We start from the raw sequence: 20,073 nt of genomic DNA, 5'->3' as shown, positions 1-20,073 counted from the left end.
GCATCCCTCCAAATAGCCTCCATCCAACTGATAGGAAGAGTTGTCTTGTCAACCCAGCAAAAACCAAAATCAAAAGCACTAAAGAGACAGAAAGGGATACACAGGTAAAACACTGTGAAATGAAGCACAAGAAGCTCTGTACTCATCTGCACCAGCTAGTGAAATGATAGCCTCAAATCTACATAATTTTGTCAGGCTTTAGAGTTTACCCTAAAAGGAGGAATCTACAACCTCAATTTCCAAGCACCTTTGGCTGTCACAAGCACAGAGGCAGAAGCAGCTGCTGTGAGGTGCTGCTCCTGACAAGATGAGAGAATGCTGCTGTGCTCATCATTTTGCTCAGTCTGAATTCTGTTATTTTAGGGCCACCCTCAGTGGGATTTGCTATCCTTTCCCAAGATGCTCCTTACAGACTAACTCAAACCCTGGTCTGCTGCAGGAGATGCAGAAGGAAAAATAAATAAAACAACTTCAAATGCAAGAGAAATAAATTATTCCAAACACCTTGCATCACCAATGAGGCACTGAGCAAAAGGCCAGTGCAGCTCTCCCCCAGACAAGAAGAACCTGAGAAGCCAGCTGAAGTCTGGTACCACTACAGAGAGTCGCACTGCAGGAATTTTAAATCCATCAAGTATTTAACCTAGAACGAAAAAAAACCACCGGCAAAACAGCACAACTGCAACTGGCATCAGCAACAGCAGAGACAGTGTCTCTGCCAGGCTCTGCACGTTCCTCCTGGCAGAACCAAACTTAATTTAACCACTTCTGGCCGACGATCCCAGGCGCAGAGGGACCAGGAAGAGTTTGTCTTCAATGGGGTTATTCACTGGAGTCGTAAAATCCGCCTCCGATTGTCGGAAGCCGGATGCAGCCTGGGAAACTGGCCTGGCTACCTGGCCCTCCATTTTCACTGCCAACAGGTGATCCTGTCTCCCTACCCACTTCTAGGAGAGGACAGAACCCTCTCCTGGCCACAGGGCAACAGCCACACCCGATAGTATTTTCACTATCATTCTGTAAAAGAGCTTATTTTTTAAGCGAAAGAGAGAAAGCTACGGGGGCACCCACCCCAGCGCCAGCGAGCCCGGGCTGGAACGGGCACAAAATTATGGTGTGCTCCCGACGAGCTGGTCGTCTTCGGAGGTGCGAGGGCACCCGACAGAGTCCGGCCGCAGCCTCCAGGGAGGAGCCGGGGCCAGGCAGGAGGGAGGACTCCGAGTCAGGGCCGGGCCGGGTCCACTCAGCCGAGCTCATGGCCGCCCGCCTTGCTCGGAGGCCGCAAACAACCCAGTCCCAGCCCCAGGCGGAGGCCCCGGCGGGAGCCAGAACAGGGCGATAGGGAGGTCCCCCCACAGACAGCCCAGCGCGGCGGGAGTCGGCCGAGACCACCGCCCCGCACGAGTCTGACCGCTCGGCACGGCTCGGCTCGGCTCAGCTGCATTTCACCTGCTGCGTCTGCTTGCCGGTCCCTGCGTCCACCCGAGCAAGGAGTTGCTCCCGGCCCCGGCCCCGGCCCAGGCCCAGGCCCAGGCCCTCTGCCCCGGGGAGCGGCAACGCCTCTCTCCCCTCTCCCGCAGCTCAACAGGTGCGTGGCGGCCACACTCACCTCTCCGCCATGGCTGCTCTGCCCGCGAGCGGGGCAGGATGTGAAACCCGATTCCGGCCCCGCCCGTGGGTGGTGCGGCCCGACCCGGGACCCCCGACCGCTCCCCGGGTCCCTCTGCCGGGGGCTGCTGTGCTGGGACGGGACGGGACGGGACGGGACGGGGCGGGGCGGGGCGGGGCGGGGCGGGACGGGGCGGGGCGGGGCGGGGCGGGGCGGGGCGGAGCGGAGCGGAGCGGGCCGAGACTGGCGAGGCCGGCGTTAGTGGTGGAGCTGCGGGTCGAGGGCAGCCCCTGGCGGCGGATGCGGTCGCTGCGGAACCCGACCTAGTCCGCCGAGCCCTGCCGTCGCAAAGCTCCGGCCCGAGGAGTAGAAACAAGGAGAGTGGAAGCGGAGCCGGGACATCATTTTGGAGCCGCTGAAGCCTTATTTGAGCTACAGGTCAATGGCAAAAGTCAGTCGTCGTCACCTCTTTTGTGAGGAAAACTGTGGTCAGGCAGGTCACATCCTGCTCTCGCCTCGGGGATCTTTTGGCAGCGCTGTAGTTGCGGGCCCCAGGTACGGCCCGTGCGTGCCGCTGGATCACAGCTGCAACCGGTGAACCGTGTTCTCCCGACGCTACCTCCTGCTATCCTGGTCACATTGGCTCTATTGGTTCTGCTCTGCCCTCTGGTACTCCCGACATCCCGCAAGAGCGTGGATGGAAAGCGGGAGGGGGGACTTGAACCAGTGTGGAGTATTGAGAGAGGAAAGTTCCTTTGCCAATGCTGGATGTTGAGCTGTCTCTACACTTGGGTCAGCCTGAGCTGTAACGCTGCCGTTCTCTGGGTTTGCCCAGATGTTTTCTCTCTTTTTTTTTTTTTTTTTTTTTTTTTTTTTTTTTTTTTTTTTTGCCCCAGCAGCTTTGTGTTGGCAGATTTTGCAGACTTTCTGTTTCTTCTCTATCCTGAGCACATTACATTGCAGGAATATCAGGTCTGTCTCCAGCAGATGCACAGATCCACCAGTGGTGTACAAACAGCATAGGTTCAGAGACCTCAAGAACAAGTAGAGCCCTGTTCTTCGGCCAGCATGAGTACTCTGAATAAACAAGCCGTGCTCTAAAGGTCAGCCCTGCTAGATCAGCTTCTGTCAGCCACTGCTTTGGGGTATGTCATTTGGCATGATGGCACAGAACAGCTCCTGTATATCAGTAATTGCTGCAATGTGGCACTGCTCCCAAGGAATCTTTTACTGTCCTGTTATTCCAGAATAGAAACAATCCCATGTGGATGCAAATCCTGGGGATTGAGCTGCCCAGATTCCTCAGACCCTGTAACTAGGGGCGCAAGACTTGACAGATACTTGGTGGATTTTGCCACTAACAGAGTGGTTTGGGGCTCATGTTGCACCAGGGAGCAAATGTCTGCTACAGTAAGAAATTAGTCGTTCCAGCTTATTAATGACCCCATGCAAGCCAATGGTCAGGGTCCCACCCAGAGCAACACTGTGCTCATTTTCAAATGGCATTTTGGCACTATTGAGAGCTTGAGGGTAACTTAATCTGAAGACATTCCCATGAAATTCCCACTGCATTTTTAAATAGCAAATAGAGAGACAGTGAGATCATGGCTGCTGCACTTGTGGGCTGGTCACACAACTGCACTATGCTTATGGGGGCGGGTTGGGGGGGTGGGGAAGAGTGTGTCCCTGCAGCCAGGGGCCAGTGGTGAGTGGGGCCCCCCACAGGGGCTGTGAAGCTGCTGGAGATGCCTGAGGTGCTGTGGGAAAGCAGGCAGGAGAAGTTGAGTTCTGTGCGACTGCAAAGCTCAGGGACTGAGGCACAGGCTAGCAGGGAAGAAAAGGAGGAGTTGAACCAGGTCTGTGTTGAAAACAGAAATTTGCTGGTGTAGCTCTGCTGTGATTAAATTGGCATCCCTCCTTCTGGAGATGCAGATATTGCTTACGTTTGCCAATACAGGCTATACCTGTCCTCAGGGAAACAGTAATACTGGGAAAATGCTTATAGCAGCCTGATAGTCTCTGTTCAAGGGCTCCTGTAGACACAGACGTAGTGTGTAAGAATTTTAACAGTTTGATCATAATTTTTGTGCTAGAAAGATCTTTTCATGCTGAAAATAGATGCTGGGGACATGGGAGGTTTCAGAAGGCCCAGCTTTGGGGCCCCCCAAAATGAGTGACCTGCCACAGTAAGTGGGAAGTTGGCTGCAGCATGGACCAGACAAAATATTCTTTTTTTTGCAACATTCTCATTTTATTTTGCGTACTTTAGGGTTTGATGATAATGTGTAGGATGTTTTCCACCTACACCTCTGGCAGCCTTGCTGAAGAACCTAAACATCATCACTGGGCTGCCACAGCTCAAACTCTTGGGATGTTATTCTGCACTAAGAGATCCTGTCTCTCTTCAGGCCAAAACGGGCAAACTGGAGACTCTCAAGGACACAAAGGACACACTGACATGACATCCCAGGTCAGTCCAGCTCATGAGCTGGCAGCTCTGTGCTGACCTGCACAAAGTCACACAGCAGAAGGGCATCAAAATGCAGAGCAAGGAAGCCACCTTGAAGGCAGAACCTCCCCACTAGAGGAGGGTCACACAGCTGCTGACATCAAGGACACTCTTGGGGGCAGAGGTCCCCACTGCTGGAGAAGGAAAGCTGGGTGATAGGAGGTTCAATTATCTGGCACAACAGACACTGAGCCTTGCACGTAGGTGCCAACGATTCACTAGTGGATGCACTAGTGACTCGGGGAGGGGGAGAGTAATCCCAGAGGGGGAAGAAGCTAAAGGAAAAGCTTCCTTTATGGGAACTTTTTCAGAGACTTTCACATCTCAGACAGTCAGGGGCTGAGGAAAACTTCTGCTAGTGGCACCTGGTGCAATAACACAAGGCAGTCCTCCAGAGATACAGTTGGGTCACTGTGACACATGATTGGGTGATCAAGCCCACAAGTCACAAGGCCTGTTATCAATACACCAAAATTGGCAGCAGGAGGTGAATGTGAAGTGACTTGAGAGCATGAAAAAAACACTGCAGTGTCTCTGAGAACAGAGGGGCCTGGCTCTCTTGCTAATAAAAGAAGACATAGACTTCATGAATTGTAAGGCTGTGAACACCAGATCACTGTAAGATGTGGTAAGAGATCAGTATTTCCAGACCAAATCATCTCATTTCTGCCTGTTCTCAGCTGAGGGATATACTGTGTTACTGTCACTGCAGAACTGCAAAATGAGGCAGCTCCCTGAGATCCTGCTTGAATTGTTCCTCAGATACTGCTCCCAAGTGGAAGTAATGTATTTGGAGTTGTACACCCTTTCATAAAACTGCTCATGTGGTGTTCATATTTGGGCATACATTCCATGTCAGGAAATGGCAGGTGGAGGTCGTGGCATGAGAGGTCTTCCTCATGTGGGAGTGTGGAAGAACCAGTGATGCTAAAGCTATGGAAAGCTTAGGATTGCAGTGCAACTGTCCTGCTTGTATGTCCCAGGCTGAGAGTTCTGGCAATCCCCAGGCAGATGTACTACAGATGTGAGCGCAGTCAGCACATTGCCCTAGAGGTTTGCGCCAGCAGGCACTATCCTTGCTCTGCCTCTGTTAACAAACTGGGTTGCACAGCTTGGAACCAGTCCAGTTCAGCACCAGACCCACAGCAACTGTCTCCATGTACAGCAAGAAAGGGAGTAACAGCTCCAGTCAGGTCTGACAAACCTTTGCTGAGAGACTGGTGATACTAGGAGTACCTGCCTAAAATGCTTGGCAAGGTCTGTGTGGCTAGGCTTATAGCCAGCACTGCCCCAGTGCAGCTGCAGCCTTGGATCCACCTTCCAGGGCACCAGCAATGGTGGGAGGATGAGCTGGGAGATGCTTCACTGGGGACTCCCGGTGCTACTCCTGAGCTGCATTTGAGGTCAGGTCCTCAGTCTTGACCTCACCTCAGCTGTAATCCACTGAAGCCTCGTGCCAGGCCCACTCAGTGGGTCAGTAGTCACTCAACCCTGGCTGACCCTGGTTACTGACACCAAACTCTCTGCTCCTCTTGCATGGTGAGTATGGCACTGTCATGCTGTTACCTTGGCTCCTGCTCATCTGTCATCCTCTCCTGCCTCCAGCACCCCAAGCCCCCATGGCTGCAAGGGTGGACAGGAGCAGCTCGATGTGCTCTTGTGATGAAGGAGCCAATAATACCACAAAACATTCTGTGAAAGCCCTGTGTTAAATAGGTCAAACTACTGCCTAGATACTCCTATGAGTGTTTACATGTGGGCCCACCATGGGGAGCTCTTTGCTGCAGCAAAGATAAAGTGCTGGTCTGATTGAGGGGTACAGTTCACTCAGATGGGTGATGAGATCTCTGTCCTTGGAGATTTTCAAGGTTTGGCTATGCAAAGCCATGGTTTATCTGATCTAGTATTGGTGATGATCTCATTTCAAGCAAGAATTTGGGCTAATGCTCACCAAAGGTCCCTCCCAACCAAAACATCTGTGACTCCATATCAAGGAACTAGAGGTTTGAGCTGGGCTCAAATGCCCCATATGTGGTCAATTCTCCAGTACTTCAGCACAGATATCTTGTATCCAGTGTCTCAAAGATCTTATTATATGGAACCAGGCTGACCTGGTTGCAGGCGTTGCTGGCTGAAGTTCTTTGGATTGTGTGTTGTGAGAGTTCTCTCTGGCAAATGGTCTTAGCAAGTATGAGGAAAAGAAAAAAACATCCCTGTTCTTCATTAATCCTGTCTGTTTTGTGAAGATGATGATATTGAATAGCCCAGGACAGTCCTTTGGAAAAGGATAGCTGGAGATATTTGACCATTTGTAAAAATATATGTTTTTAAGCACCGATCAGCAGGTTTTAGTGTAGTGGTTTGGTGGCTTTTTTTTTTTTTTTTTTTCCATAGCAGGCATAATGTAAATTTATATAACTAGCCAGGTGTTTTGCAATGGGGCTTTTAAAAAATCATGTCCTAATTTTTTTCTGCCTTACTATCTTTAGCTCCTTTGCAGAGTAAGCAGCAGTGCGATCGCGTTACTGCTTGGCAATGCAGCAGCTGGCTGTAACCCAACCGTGCAGCATGGGACACGGAAACAGATGGAGCAGCAAATGCTCTTTGTTTCCTCTCCTGCTTTCTAAAACAGTTTGTGAGTAAAAACATTCAGGGGAGGTTTTTGCCATCTTCCCTGCTACTTAAGCTTCCTGGCTGCTGACAAAGCCATGGCATTATATAGCGGGGGTAACATCTCCCCTCAGCAAAGGAAAGCAGTGTCCTTTGAGAGGAGAGCTGCCAAGAGAGGAAGGGCATTCAATACAATGTTAACATGCCCTTGCATGGGAAGGAAGGGTGCAGTGGGTGAAAAGGCTGAACTGAGCCGAGGGCCCAACAAGTCCTGCTTCTCTTGTTGCTCTAAGTCCTGATTGTGGTGTTCATCTGAGCTTGGGTGAACCCCATCAGCTCATTAAACTGTAATGGATCAAAGGTGAGTGTTGTTTTGACAGTTAGGAACCTGTATTGGCCTGATGGATGATCGGGCAAGCACTGGGATGAGAATGAGGAAAGCAGCCACACTCCAGAAGAACACAGGAGGAAGGTGGGGATGGGATGTCCCTTGTGAATCAGATCGACTCTGCTGTCCAGGGTAGTCCTTGTTCCAAGGCTGGACAAGACAGAGGAAGGAAGTCCATGCTCCCAGGTAACTTTCTATGAGCCACACTCTGAGGTTGCTGCAGTGAAGGTCAGGAAAATGTTCCCAGCAGAGGTTTGCCTGCCTTACTTCAAAATTCCTGTGGGATGAAAACTCCCCATAATAAGGTACTTATGTTCCTGACACCAAATCAGTTACAGGTTCCCAAAGGACTTCCACTGTATCACAGCCTCCCATACTTCTGTGTTTCTGGTAAACTCTGCTGCTCTCAAATATACTTCTGCTAAGGGTTTACTGGTCAAGCTGGGCAGTAGTGCTCTCTGCCCCACAGGCGATGTTATACTCTGGAAAACATGAATCTGTTTCACCACCAGCAGCCTTGAGCTGGGGGACACCTGCCCAGAGGTGCAGAGGACAATTGCTGAGAGGCCTGTGGCCAGGGCTTATGACACAAGACTGAGCTAGAACTGCCAGTGCACCCAAACAGCAGCGTGAGCAGTAGAGACAGAGCTGTGCCACCTCCCTGTACCTCCCTGCTCACTCTCCCACTGAGCTGCTTGGCCCATCTGGCTTTGCTGTGGTTGACGTTTGTGCTACACAATGTAATATTCTAGGTACTTGGCAAGAACTGAGTTTATTGTTTAGCCACAGGCAGAACCTGTAACTCCTCAAGTTAATCCTATAGTCTGATGTTTTTTTCTCACAAGCCTTGACAAACAAATTGAATCCCCATTTCTATGAGTAACCTGGAAGGCAGGTCCCACAGTCAAGTCTCAAACATAAAGAAAGATGGGGATTTGTGAGATCACTTTCAACATTTCTGACCAGTGCAGAGGCATTTCTGGGGGTAATTCTTCCTGGCCTTGTTGTCTCTGGGATGACCATTCAGATACCTATCTGAAATCCCACCAGGGTGTTTTGCCTAAATTTTCTCAGCTTCATCCCACTATTCCTGCTCTTTTTAACTAACACAAAAAAAAAAAATTGTTCTATTTTGTTTGTTATAGGTGTCCTCAACTGAAATTTATCCACATTGTTATTTCTTACTGTATCCTTTCAATAAAATAAAACAGATTTAATTTTTAAAAATTCAATCCCTTTTGCTCTCAGGTATTGTCTTGACCTCTGCCTGCATACCACCTGCTTACTAATACATAATGAAAACAGAAATCCTATCATGACCATAGAAGTGGGTTATAACTCGTCATCTGTTTTCCACTCTCATACAATCGAAGTTTTGAGGACCAGCCTGAACTGTTCCTGCTGAACTCAGTGGGAACAGCAGCAAATTCTTTGCTCTACCACATAACTGAAGGGGGAAGTGAAGTTTCTAAACCTGTTATTGCCAGCATTGCAATGCTCAGTGTCCCCCTGTGCTGCACTGACTGTGACAGGCAAGCTGGGTTCCTCTCAGTATGTAGGTATTGAGCTTTAGGCAAACCCCTTTGAAGGCTGTTCTTTGTTAGTTTTTTAAACATCTTGGAGATCTACTAAGCAGATTAACTCAACCAACAGGTTCTTATATTTTAATTTGAATGCTGTGCACTCAGGCTGGGTGCTGACAGCTTGAACTTGTGCATCTCTGTCCATGTACCTCTGAGGCTGCTCATTGTGAACAGCTGCTGTTAGAGGAGAGAGAAAACACTTGGGATTACACCAGAGCAGTGTCTCAGGGACCACCCCATGCAACCTGCAGGTAGTCCCCCAGAATAGCACATCTGCAGGAGATCATGGTCAGCCCCACCATAGTGGGGCTGTCTCATGGATAGCCCAGACTGTTGAGCAGCTCATAGGGATGAGGCAAGTCTGAGGTCAACTTGGAAAGTCAGTCTGCAGGCTGGGATCAGCATGAGGCCAGTGATGGTGACCAGGTACAGACCCAGCCCATGACAGGTCTGTAGTAACAAGGCAGAGCTGAGGTTAGGTCAGGCAGGCATGCTCCAGGTCAGGGTCAGAGGCTCAGGGCTGGGCATGGCCATGGCCATGGGCACATTGATGAATAGCACTGGAGACAAGCACACCTCAACACAGCTCAGATGGGGCCTGAGGGTCCAGGGTTGTAGCTGCAGGCCCCTAGCTAGTAATAATTGGCATTGACTCCAAGATTCCAGAAGGCTGGTCAATTGCTTTATTACACTATATTATCCTATACTATACTCTACTCATTAACAAACTCATCCCCTTCCAGACAGTCTGATACAGCTTTGACCTAATTGGTCAATCAATCAAAACACCATCACCAGTGTCCAATTAAGAAATCACCCTTTGGTAAACAAATCTCTATAACACATTCCATATGTGCACAACAACAGGTGCAGCAAGTGGTGATAAGAATTTTTTCTCATTCTTTTCTCTGATCTTCTCCCAGCTTTCCCCAAGAAAATGCCTGGGAAAGTTCTGCCTGCTGCTCTCTGTAGAGAGAACTGCTGCCACACAGGGCTGATGTGAACTGGGGTTTCTGGGCAGGGCTAGGGTGCAAGCCCTAAATGAGGCTGGCCTAAGGGCTTGTTAGCGCTCTTGGGGCCCTGAGAACAGCTTCACAGACAGGTGAGATTAACAGCATGAGCATGGCCAGTTGAAATGAAGCCAAAGTTCTGCCTCCCCTAGCTCCCATTCTACAAGGATGGTTGACAAAGGAAAACCTTTGCCCATCCCTCACATGCAATTCCTAACCAAGCCAAAGTGGAGGGGCATAGATGCTGGCACTATTGCTTGTATTGACATCTCACTAGGCCTTCTGGAAGGAGAAAGAGATTAATCCAGCTCTAAAACTAGAAGAGAAACTGAGGACAGGCAGGTTGATACATAGAAGAAGCTCAGATCTTTCCACCACCATTGTCAAGTCCTTCGGGAGCAAATTTCCCCATCATGTCAGAGACAGACTAAGATCATTGTGTGCCAAAAAAGCTGGGCAGTTGGGATCCATGCGAGGAAACAGAATCTGTTCAAATCTACCTTCTGTAGTTACTGTCAGATTAATTTGATAGTTTATAACCTATTCAGGATTTTCTCTGCTGGCATATGGACATGTTCTACGCCACCTTCACATTTTGAAGGGTATTTTTATCTTTAATTTAATATTTCCATAACCTTTTTTTTTTGGTGCTTTGTAGCCATAGCTTTTTCTTTGTGGTGATACAAGTGTTCTGAGTAATTTTAGAATCTCCATGCTTCTTAAATCCATGTTATCCTTTTGGTTTATTCATTTTTTAATAACCTCTTGAGGTAGGAATTTATTTGTTGTTCTTTCAATATCACCAGATTGAATACATTATGCTCACTGCTGTACATGACTGTTCTAACAGCCCCTCACACAACTCAACATTAAACCCAATTGCTTCTTTTATGTTCTCCAACCAGCTGTTCCAATAATCAAACCTTTGTGATATCTAAGTGTAGCAAGCGCATGATATGCTGATGTGACATTCACTCACTCGGTGTGGGGGTAGCTGGAGACTTTTCATAATGGTGTTTTCTGCCTTTGTAGCAACTCTGACCTCCGAAATACATTACTGTCACCACCACTAGTTTTACACTCTGTTTACTACAATAGTCCTAATTCTCCTTTGCCTATTTAGGTCTTAATTTTCCACATATAGGGGTTCAGTTACATCTTGGAAGATTAAAATGGTTTAAGTACATTGATTCTGAAGTTTCTTTAACATCCAGCATTACTCCTCCTCATGCTCAATCGTCAGTTCTTCCTGCACATCCACAGCCAGCCACTTCAGTGTGCCACCTGTTACCTGCCTGGTACCAGTGTCAAAACTGGGTAGTGCAGTTGTTCTGCCTGCTTTTGTGGTTGCTCAGATTTGTTTCAGAGCACATTGGTGGCTGTTACGAAGTTTCTGAGCCTTTTTAGGCCGTACTTCATTTGTTCATCTTCCCATTAGTAATTTCCTATTTCTTTAGTTTTGTCATCTTCCAACCTCATCTTTTAAGTAAGTGAAGGAGGGGCCCTGCACCCCTCACCCCACTCCCTGATCCCGACCAACGGTGCGGCAGAGGTCAGGGAGCAGTGAACGGCGGTCAGCGGTAAAGAGGGAAGCGAGCGGTGGGCAACGCGCAGCGCGGGCAAGCGGTACGGGCGGGAAACAGGGCAGGAACGGGGCAATGCACGACTTAAGTAGCACAGGCAGAACAAAGTGAAAGGACTTCCCACATGGTCTAGCGGTTAGGATTCCTGGTTTTCACCCAGGCGGCCCGGGTTCGACTCCCGGTGTGGGAAAATGTGGCTTTTATTTCGTTTGCCTTCGTGCCTTTTGGCTGTTAATTCTGCGCGATCCCTCCTACCCCTCGCTGCGCAGGTAACACAAACTCCCACCCGCAACCCTGGCGCCTGAGGCAAACGAACTTCCTGGCGCGAGTACGGAGCCAGGTTTAGAGTAAGGAACACCAGCGAGAAGTCGGCGTTATGTCTCAGCACTGCAGAGCCAGTGTCTGCTCCGGATCAAGACATCCCACAAACAAGAAAATCTTTTTTAGGAAGTGTGTTACTGAGAGCTTTCCCTCAGCTCCAGAGGTGTATCCAGCCAAGTGCGTAGTGACCACATCAACAGCCCTGCAGAGCTGAGCGTCGACAGCTGATGGGCCGGGGCATTGCTGTGATACGCCGGGTCTGGTAACAGGGCTGGACATGCAGCTTGTGCAGCTATTTGCTACTCCAGATCACTCATTAGCCATCTTCACCCTCTCTACGAGTACTGTAAGCGTCGGGGTGCATCCTTTCTCCCACACTGCCTGGGCACCAGCCATGGGCAAAGGGTGTCTTAGTAGAGTAGACAAAAAACCCCACATCTGTGTACTCCTTCCAGGCAAATAATGACAGAGAAAAGCCGTGGGTAAATCCACCAACATGAGTCTATGCACATACTTAAGTCACAGTCACAGCAAGGTGAGGGAACAAGGAATATGGAAGTGGTCAGACCAGACCTGGTGGCTGATTGAAAGCCGAGGGGTAAGGGACAAGCAGCCAGAGCAGTGCATGGGAATGCACTCGTCTGTGAGAAGACTAGTAATTTTGTTTACAACCAAACTGTACAGAAATTATTAGGTTGGAAAAAGCCCTATTATACTAATGCTTTGTTTTTAATTTTAAACAGATCATTTTTCCTAAATGCTCCAAACTCTACTAGTTGACTACTTGATCTTAGAAAGACTTGGACACTCTGGGCAAGACCACAAGGATTATTTTCTGCTATTAACATTTCAGGAACTTTGTTAGAAATGACATTAAATGAGACAGTAGCCTGGGATTTTCAGAAAAATTGTAATTTCAGGAGGCTAAGTTTGTTTAGAATTTCTCTTTATGTTGTTTCAGATTTCTAGAAGAACAACAACCAAAAAACCAGCCTAAAATTCCCCAGCAACAATTTACTTCATACTGATTGCAGCAGGAACCTTAATGCTATCTGTCCTACCTTGAACTATTACCCCAAACCGTATTATTAAATTTAAATACAAATGAACCATTCTGTGAGCTCTGAGGGAAACAAAGCACTGTTAATGAGACAGCATTGAGCACTGTTAAAGAGGGGCTATTTTCACAAAACACTACTTCCCTTCTGAGTTAAGCTTCAAGGTTCCAGCAATCTGCAGTGGCTAGGGCCAAGAGCTGCACCAGTAGAGCAGGTCATTGACAGATTGTTTTACTTGGAATTTTAGTGGCTAAAAGATCTGCAAGACACTGCTACCCCTTGAAGGGAGGTGTAGTTTTTGGCAGAAGAGTACGGCCGAACACTTTCGGGCATTGTTAATCTGATCGAACAACAGCAAGCCCTCAGCCAAATGGAGGAAGATCAGACCACAGACCCTATTTAATCATCACGTCAGAACAATCTTTGGTGAAGGAACACAGTAACTTCACTCTCCTGTCCACTCCATAACCTAATCCACTTTAGATTGCGGGAAAGCAAGAGTCTATGAAAGGCCCCGGCATGAGGCTTAAGGATGGCGTTGAAGAATCTGGGACACGGCTATCCCAAAGCCAGGGAAGGAATTGGTGCTCCGAACGCACCGGAATCCCACAAGCCAGCAGGCACCCGCGCCGCGAGACCACTGCGACGGTCGCGCCGGGCCTGGGCCATGGACGCAGCCGCTACCCCACCACGGCGACCTCAGCCCCCTCCTCCCGCCCCTCTGCCCCTCCCGGCGGGCGTGCGAGCCCTCGCGAGATCGCAAAGGCGCGTGACAAGGCCACATGGCTACCCAAATCTCGCGTGCATTTGAGCCACTGCTTCCGGGCGCGATATCTCGCGAGAGGCAGCGAGCCCGGGCGTGTAAAGGCTTATTTGGCCGTGCGTCTCGCGAGAGCCCCTGCGCGGTATGCTGAGCGCCCCCGTGCCATGCGCGGAGCTGCGAGCGGCTAGGCGCCATTTCGGGAGCAGCCGCGGAGCCATAGACGGGACCAGACCGGCACCGGGACCGACTCACGGCCGCGTCGCCCCTCGCCGCCCGCTCCCCGGGGCTGCCTGAGCGCCGCCGTTCATTTAAGATTCAGACGCCTGGAGAAAGTGCTCAAGCCCTCGGGCCCGTTCCCCACCGCCAGGGCAGTGACGCCGGAGCTGCCGCTGCCGGACCTCGGGGCCCTAGCGAGGATCGCACTGCTCGCGGCGCAGGTAACTGCGGGTGGGCCCCGGGCCCTGCTGCCGGGCGAGCGGCGATCTGATCCGCGGGGTGCTGCGGCCTGGGTGTTGGCGCCTCTCCCGCTGCCGTGACCGCCTTGGCCCTGCCCGTGGGGCTGCTTTGCGCCTCACCGGGGCTAGAGCACCCGGTGATCCCCGCACCGCGGCCAGGCCCTGTGCGGTTTGGTTGTTCCCGTGGCCACGTCGCGGGCAGGCCCGGCTGCCCCTGGCATGGTGCTGCCCCGCCCCGGCTCCCCCCGCTCCAGCTCCCTCTCTCTTCCATTGATGGCGCTGTGCGGAGGGACCGGGCGTGAGCGGCTGCGGGGCCGTTCGCGCAGGAAGACGGGGCGGAGGTGGGGGAGCGCCGGCCGTCGCCGGCGGGCGGGCGGGGAGTGAAGGCCTTTGGAAGAAGCGAAGTGGGAGGGCGGCTACCGCGGGGCGGGCATCGCTGGGCATCTCTGTTTCTGGAAAGCCGAATTCGGTCCACTCGATCGCGTCAGGAGCATGTGCTAATTGAGGGAATTGGGAATTGTAGGCTGGAGACTTGCCCGCAGTCGTATGGGTCCTGCTGAGAGGCTAGCTTCTCTTCTGAGGCGTCAGAGTCCTCCCTAAAGTTTCCTGAGGCTCTTCCTGGACACTACAGGAAAAACGTGTGGAATTGTCATTCGTTGGATGACTAAAACAAATAATTTTGAGAACGGGACCCTTTTAAATTTCTTTTATGTAATATAGTTCAGCAGAAAGAGAGTGATTTCTTCAAAAATGGTGATTAGCTCCGTAGCAATAAATTTCATATCCTTTTACATTTTCTGTAGATCCACAAAGTTTCAAGTGTAGTTCATTCCTTTTTTATTTTGATGTTTTGGCATGTGTTTTTGTTGGTGTTTTTTGTTTGCTTGTTTGGGTGGTTTTGTTTGTTTTTTTACCCCTTAACAAACAAGTTTGTCATATGTAGCTTTTTTAAGAAAGCTGAAAGGGTTTTAGGAAAATTATTTGGAGCGTTATTTAATGAAATATACTTCAGAATCTGTCAGGATTTTCTAGTAAATTGAAATTATTAAGGGCTTTCATTTGTGTTTTTTTAAAAAAATACTTCCAACTTTGTGTGTAACATCCTTATATCCATTACATGTATGCATTGCAGGGCTGATAGCAGGACTGGTACATGTAGAGAGAAGGTATTCTGATAACATGGTATTGTCCCAGTGAAAGTGTTTTGTAAAGAGTACGAAGGGTACAGATTGCTGCGGTGAGGCCAAAGGTCCATGCAGCTCAGGAGAGTCAATAATCATGGCCAGCAGTAAATGCCAAAAAGAGAATGAACAGCACAGTCAGATGTTGGCAGTTCTCTCTGTGTGTGCTTAGTTGTCACTTAGTTGTAGTTCAGGGTCACAAGGCATGCCTTTGTTTAATGAAAATCTTTTTCTTTAAACTTTTATGGTTTGGTTTGTTTTTTTTTTAAACATGGCATGTGCTTCTTTTTCTTTCTTAGGATCCACAGTGCCCTTCAACAGTGAATTCAATGGCTAAATGCTTTGTTTATAAGGACCATTGTTTTGGATGATAGTTCATTCACTCATTATTTGGGGAAATGCAGTAATAGTCATTCCCTCTGCACTTTTCCATGCCATTCAGGATTTGATGATCCCTATTATGGCCACCCCTCTTCAGGATGAAGAATTCCTCCCCAAGTGTAGCTCAAAATGTTGGCTAAATTACTCATCTGGAAATGTAATTTTGGGTGGGAGTTGTCGCCAGGTGTAAATTATTTTTGTAGCATTCTGGATTTGCCTTTTTCCTGCCCTTAAACATACTGATGTACTATTTATACTACATACTGGTAGAATAGCTGTGAATTAAATCACATGCTTATATGTAGATGGCTTGAAAAGCTGACTATAAATACTGTAGTAAAAAGTAAAATTGAGCTATTACACTTAAAGGAAGGACAGTCATATCTGTAAGCGGTACTAATATAGCCCAACAGGTAATAATTTGAAAATGAGGTTGGTGTGCCTCTGTTAAGTATTGAGCGTGAACTTCCAGTGTTGTGATCCTGCTTGAGGATGGTGTTTTACTCTAGAATGTATCCCTGGGCCAGGGTCAGATGTGCTGCAGCTCTGGCAAAGCATTCTCAATTACGACATTCCGTTGTAAAGGATCTTGATGTGTTGGAGCATTTTTGTTATTCTGCTGAAGTCTTGGGACAGCACAGTTCTACTGCCTGTAGACAAGATGCAAAACCTAATCTGTATAAGTAAAAATCGATTTTGTTGTGCACAAATCTTCAGTGTTGGGCTGTCAGACTTGGTTCTAGAGGCCTGGCCATTCTGGAGCTTAAGAAAGAAAAAGAAGAGAAACTTCCACTAAGAGATTTGAGGAAGTTGAATATCTAAGTTTAATGCCGTAAGTCTTGAGGGGTGCTTAATAGTATACCTGCATAGGGAGAGGAAATCAAGTGTCAAAGTGGTTCAGAGTATAGTGAACATAAAATTGTATTAAGGGGTTGAAATTGGAAGATAAGAGGGGCAGCTAAACCTGGAATGTCTGTGGTGTCAAGTGTTACCTGGTGTGATGGCATGTTTTGTTTTGAGATGTGAAGTTCCAGACCATTGGACTTTTTGTATGCTTTAGTAGCTCTTAGTGCTGGAATCATAACTGTTTTCCTGTGACCCCTGTTATGGAGGAGGCTGCATTTCCTAAAGCACCATGGTGTCCACGTGCTGAGACTGGTAAATGATGGTGGCAAAGGCTAGGAGCTGTGAACAGGTTTGCCTGATTGTTCATTGTCCTTTGCTGAAGCTCTAGCACTTCTCAAGATGGCCACCAGAGCTGTGTTTGTGTCATAAATATGCTGTGCTCTTTGTTTTGAAAGAAATTCATGGAATGCCTCTGGGTTTCCTGTGGCTAATAGTGTTCAATCACATTTTGTTGTTTGCAGCTGTAATTACTTTGCACACATTTGTTACCATCTCATTGGGCAAAACTTCATTCCAGTTTTTGTTGGAAATACCTACCGAATTTGTAAATGTTTAGTAAATTTGCCTCTTAAACAAAAGCTTTTGGAATATGAAGTGCAAGAGTGTTTTCCAACTCAGGTGGAATTTGCTGCTTCTTTCAGGTGTCCTGAAAAATGGCTGATGATATTGATATTGAAGCAATGCTTGAAGCTCCTTACAAGAAGGTGAGAAAAAAATATGCCAGTGAGGTCCTGTTTGCCTTAATTTAGCATTATTCATGAAACTACTGCTGAACTGTAAACTAACATCCCTGGAGCCCTCATGATTTATCTTATTGGACATACATTACATGTAACTTTCAAGTTAATATATACTGTTAATGTAATTATATTGTGCAGTAGTTTCACTTCAGCGTGATGAATAAATGCCCATCTATCTCTCTTTGTAGACTTGCCTAACGATATCTCACCTCTACTCCCATGAATTCACCTTTGATTCCAGTGTGAACTGTCAATCATAAGGTAGTAATTGAGTGACGTATCGCTGTACCGTGGTCCCCTAGGTTAAAAAAAAAAACCAAAAAACAAACAACCACCAAACACGATCAAAGCAAAACAAAAGAAATCCACCCAAAAACCAACTAAACAAAACCAAAACCAAACAAACCCCAGAAACCAAAATCCTAAAACCTTTTCTCTAAAATTGTGAAGTCTAGTTTGGTATAGCAACAAGGTGAATGCAGTGTTTTGGGAAAACAGCGGGGCTCCAAGAATAACCTTTTCACCAGTCCCATGGCAAGTAAATATTTGAACAATCTGCTCAGTGTGAGAAGAGTGGGACTTGCTATTAATGCAGAAGGCTGCTGGCGGTTACTCTTTCAACAGGGCAGATGAAAATCAGTTGCTGAGTGAATGAATTTACAGAAATTCTTGGATCCCTGAATAGAGTGTTCTTAGCAAGGAAAAGACAGTATCACAGTCTGCGGTATCATTCTAAAAGAAGCTCTTGTGTTCTTTTGTCCTAGTTATTTAATTAGGAAATGTCAGTTTTTCTGTAAAATTTTTATCAGTTAGCTTAGTGATGTCCTTCATTAAACCAGCAGCAAATGAGCACTGTCTTTTTTTGTTTTCCACCAGATGATGGTGAAATGTTAACAGACTGCATGCTTTAGCACTGATTTTGAAAGAAATGTATACAAGTAAATCACCTAGGAACTGTACTTTTGATGTAACCAATGTGATTAAACTGTAAAGCCAGTATATAAGTTACATAGCAGCTATTGTCAGTCTGTTCTGCAGTGTTTATTACAACCATGTCATGAATTTTGGATGAGCATTTGTAAGTTTTAAGTGGTATACTTAGTTAATGTAATATTTAGCAGTTGCGTTTACATCTTGAAGAGAAATTTGTGAACTGTTGTGTTAAAATTCTTGTGTCCTGGCTTAACATGGATATTTTCCATGTAAACAGGTATGGAAATAGGGGATGTTTAGGCTGGACTGGTGGATTATTGATGGCTTTCTTGGGAGTCGACGTTACTAAAGCAGTGTGAATCCCTGTTTGCTTCAGGGCGAGATGTGTGACAGAGGTGACATCAAGCTCTTACAACCCTTCAACGAAAATGAGTGAAGATCTCGGGAATGGCATCGGTCGCAGGAAATCGATAGTGGCTGGCTGCTAGTGTAGCCACGGGGCTTAGGCAGAGATATAGCCTTGGTACTAATCAGAGGGGCTCACAAACACCTCAGACTTCCTCCTAAATTTTATAGAAATTATATTTAGTCACTTGAATGCTGAATTCTACAGGATAACTTGCTCTCTAAACCATGTGTGGAAGTATCTACAATTTAATACACACTTTTAAATGATGTAAGTCTTGTATTTTGTAATTGTATGACTTAAATTTAAGCAGCAAAGTGGTTAAACATGCCTACCTAAATTTTCTAAAGCTTTCCACATTAAACTGTAAACAAATAATTTAGTATTAAAATTTTTGTTTTTTATTTTCTTATTCCTATTCCCATTACCCTTTGACCACTTGAAATATTTCCGCTTCGTCCTCACGATGTTCTTCTATCAACCCTGCTTAGGATGAGAACAAATTGAGCAGTGCCAATGGCCATGAAGAACGCAGCAAGAAGTAAGTATTTTCTCAGTTCTCTACATTTGGGTAGAGGCTGCCAGTTTTTGTGGACTTGTGAATCCATTTCAGTGGTGATTAAGGAAATAATTTGAAAAAGCTTGGAATTTGCAGTTGCAGCAATTTGGAAACTTAATTTTGTTTACAAATGTAGTTAATGCCCTTTGCAACTGATGTAATCAAAATTGTGGAAACATTCACCTAGCTTCAGATAAAAATACAGACTTAGTACGTTCAGTACATTTAAATTACTTTTGTTACTTTAACTATGCAAGGCATTTTGCATTTTAAATTTTTTTTTTTGTAGAATTGTGGTTTGGAGCAGTGGAAAGCAGTTAAAGACACCAGTGCTTTCTTGAAAAGGTTTAGGGTGTTGAATTGCCTTGCTCTATTCTCTGCGTCCTTGCCCTTTGAAGATGTCTAAATTTATAATACAAATTTTTTAAAAAACAAGAGTACAAGCCCACTTTGCTCAACAAGCATAATTCCAGGGTGTGAACACCTACTGATACTCAAAAGTTGTGTAGTCTGTAAAATAAATTCCTTACCTTACAAGCATCATTTGGTGAAGAGGTGCTTATTGTAAAGCGAAAAATTACAAAGTTGATAGTTAACAAAACAATAAAAAGGTAGCTGTGTATTACATGCTGACTTCAGCGCATTTCTGTATGCTGTTGCCACCTTCTGAAATCATACAGATTACGTGCTTTTACTTGTGTTCTAAATAGTACAGTGAAAATATTTTTCATGCTAAGACCTCTAAAACCCTATGAAAAGCAGCTGCTATCAGTATTTTTAAGCCCCAGAAGTTAATTTTGATATAATTCTTGTTGTCCATAGTCTTAAGATAACTATTTTGTTTGTGATGTGTGACAGTGTACTCTGTTGCTGAAGACAAAGGTGTATGTAGGGTTTGCAAGACTTCCTGCTTTGCTTTAAAACAGTCAGATTGTGTCCAAATTGTATTTTCTGTCTACTTCAGTTGGGCCAATACTGAAATAAGGTTCAAACCGTCAGGAAAATCCACAGCAAACATCAGCAACTTAAAAATAAATAACAATGTGCAATTTCAGTAATTGTCAAATCATACTTAGAT

At 46.8% G+C, this 20,073-nt stretch overlaps 2 protein-coding genes and 1 non-coding gene across 12 annotated transcripts in view; 2 read left to right on the top strand and 1 right to left on the bottom strand.

Moving 5' to 3' along the window:
* Nucleotides 1-1,777, bottom strand: part of LOC132335921 (rho GTPase-activating protein 39-like) — a 62,448-nt gene extending 60,671 nt beyond the window's left edge. Inside the window, exon 1 of one of the 2 annotated variants that reach the window (XM_059862896.1) lies at nt 1,610-1,777. In XM_059862896.1, the coding sequence (XP_059718879.1) occupies nt 1,610-1,620 (11 nt within the window). In that variant the 5' untranslated portion in view covers nt 1,621-1,777. The remainder of the gene's footprint in view (nt 1-1,609) is intronic. The other variant, XM_059862897.1, reaches the window with a different exon arrangement.
* Nucleotides 1,778-11,410: 9,633 nt separating this feature from the next.
* TRNAE-UUC (transfer RNA glutamic acid (anticodon UUC)) lies at nt 11,411-11,482 on the top strand. The gene has a single exon. It is a non-coding gene; the product is annotated as a tRNA-Glu (tRNA).
* A 2,091-nt stretch (nt 11,483-13,573) lies between these two features.
* RBM39 (RNA binding motif protein 39) overlaps nt 13,574-20,073 on the top strand; it is a 30,686-nt gene continuing 24,186 nt past the window's right edge. For 2 of the 9 annotated variants that reach the window (XM_059862294.1, XM_059862293.1), the window contains exons 1-3: nt 13,577-13,871; nt 16,999-17,061; nt 18,928-18,977. In XM_059862294.1, coding sequence (XP_059718277.1) covers nt 17,011-17,061; nt 18,928-18,977 — 101 coding nt within the window. In that variant the 5' untranslated portion in view covers nt 13,577-13,871; nt 16,999-17,010. Of the gene's footprint in view, nt 13,872-16,998; nt 17,062-17,285; nt 17,359-18,927; nt 18,978-20,073 lie in introns of all 9 variants that reach the window. The other 7 variants (XM_059862297.1, XM_059862296.1, XM_059862295.1 and 4 more) reach the window with 6 other exon arrangements.

The sequence above is a fragment of the Haemorhous mexicanus genome, chromosome 18, assembly GCF_027477595.1.
Source record: "Haemorhous mexicanus isolate bHaeMex1 chromosome 18, bHaeMex1.pri, whole genome shotgun sequence".
Taxonomy (NCBI): Eukaryota; Metazoa; Chordata; class Aves; order Passeriformes; family Fringillidae; genus Haemorhous; species Haemorhous mexicanus.
The sequence above is the reverse complement of the archived record's forward strand: the minus strand, read 5'-3'. Positions and strand labels throughout refer to the sequence as shown.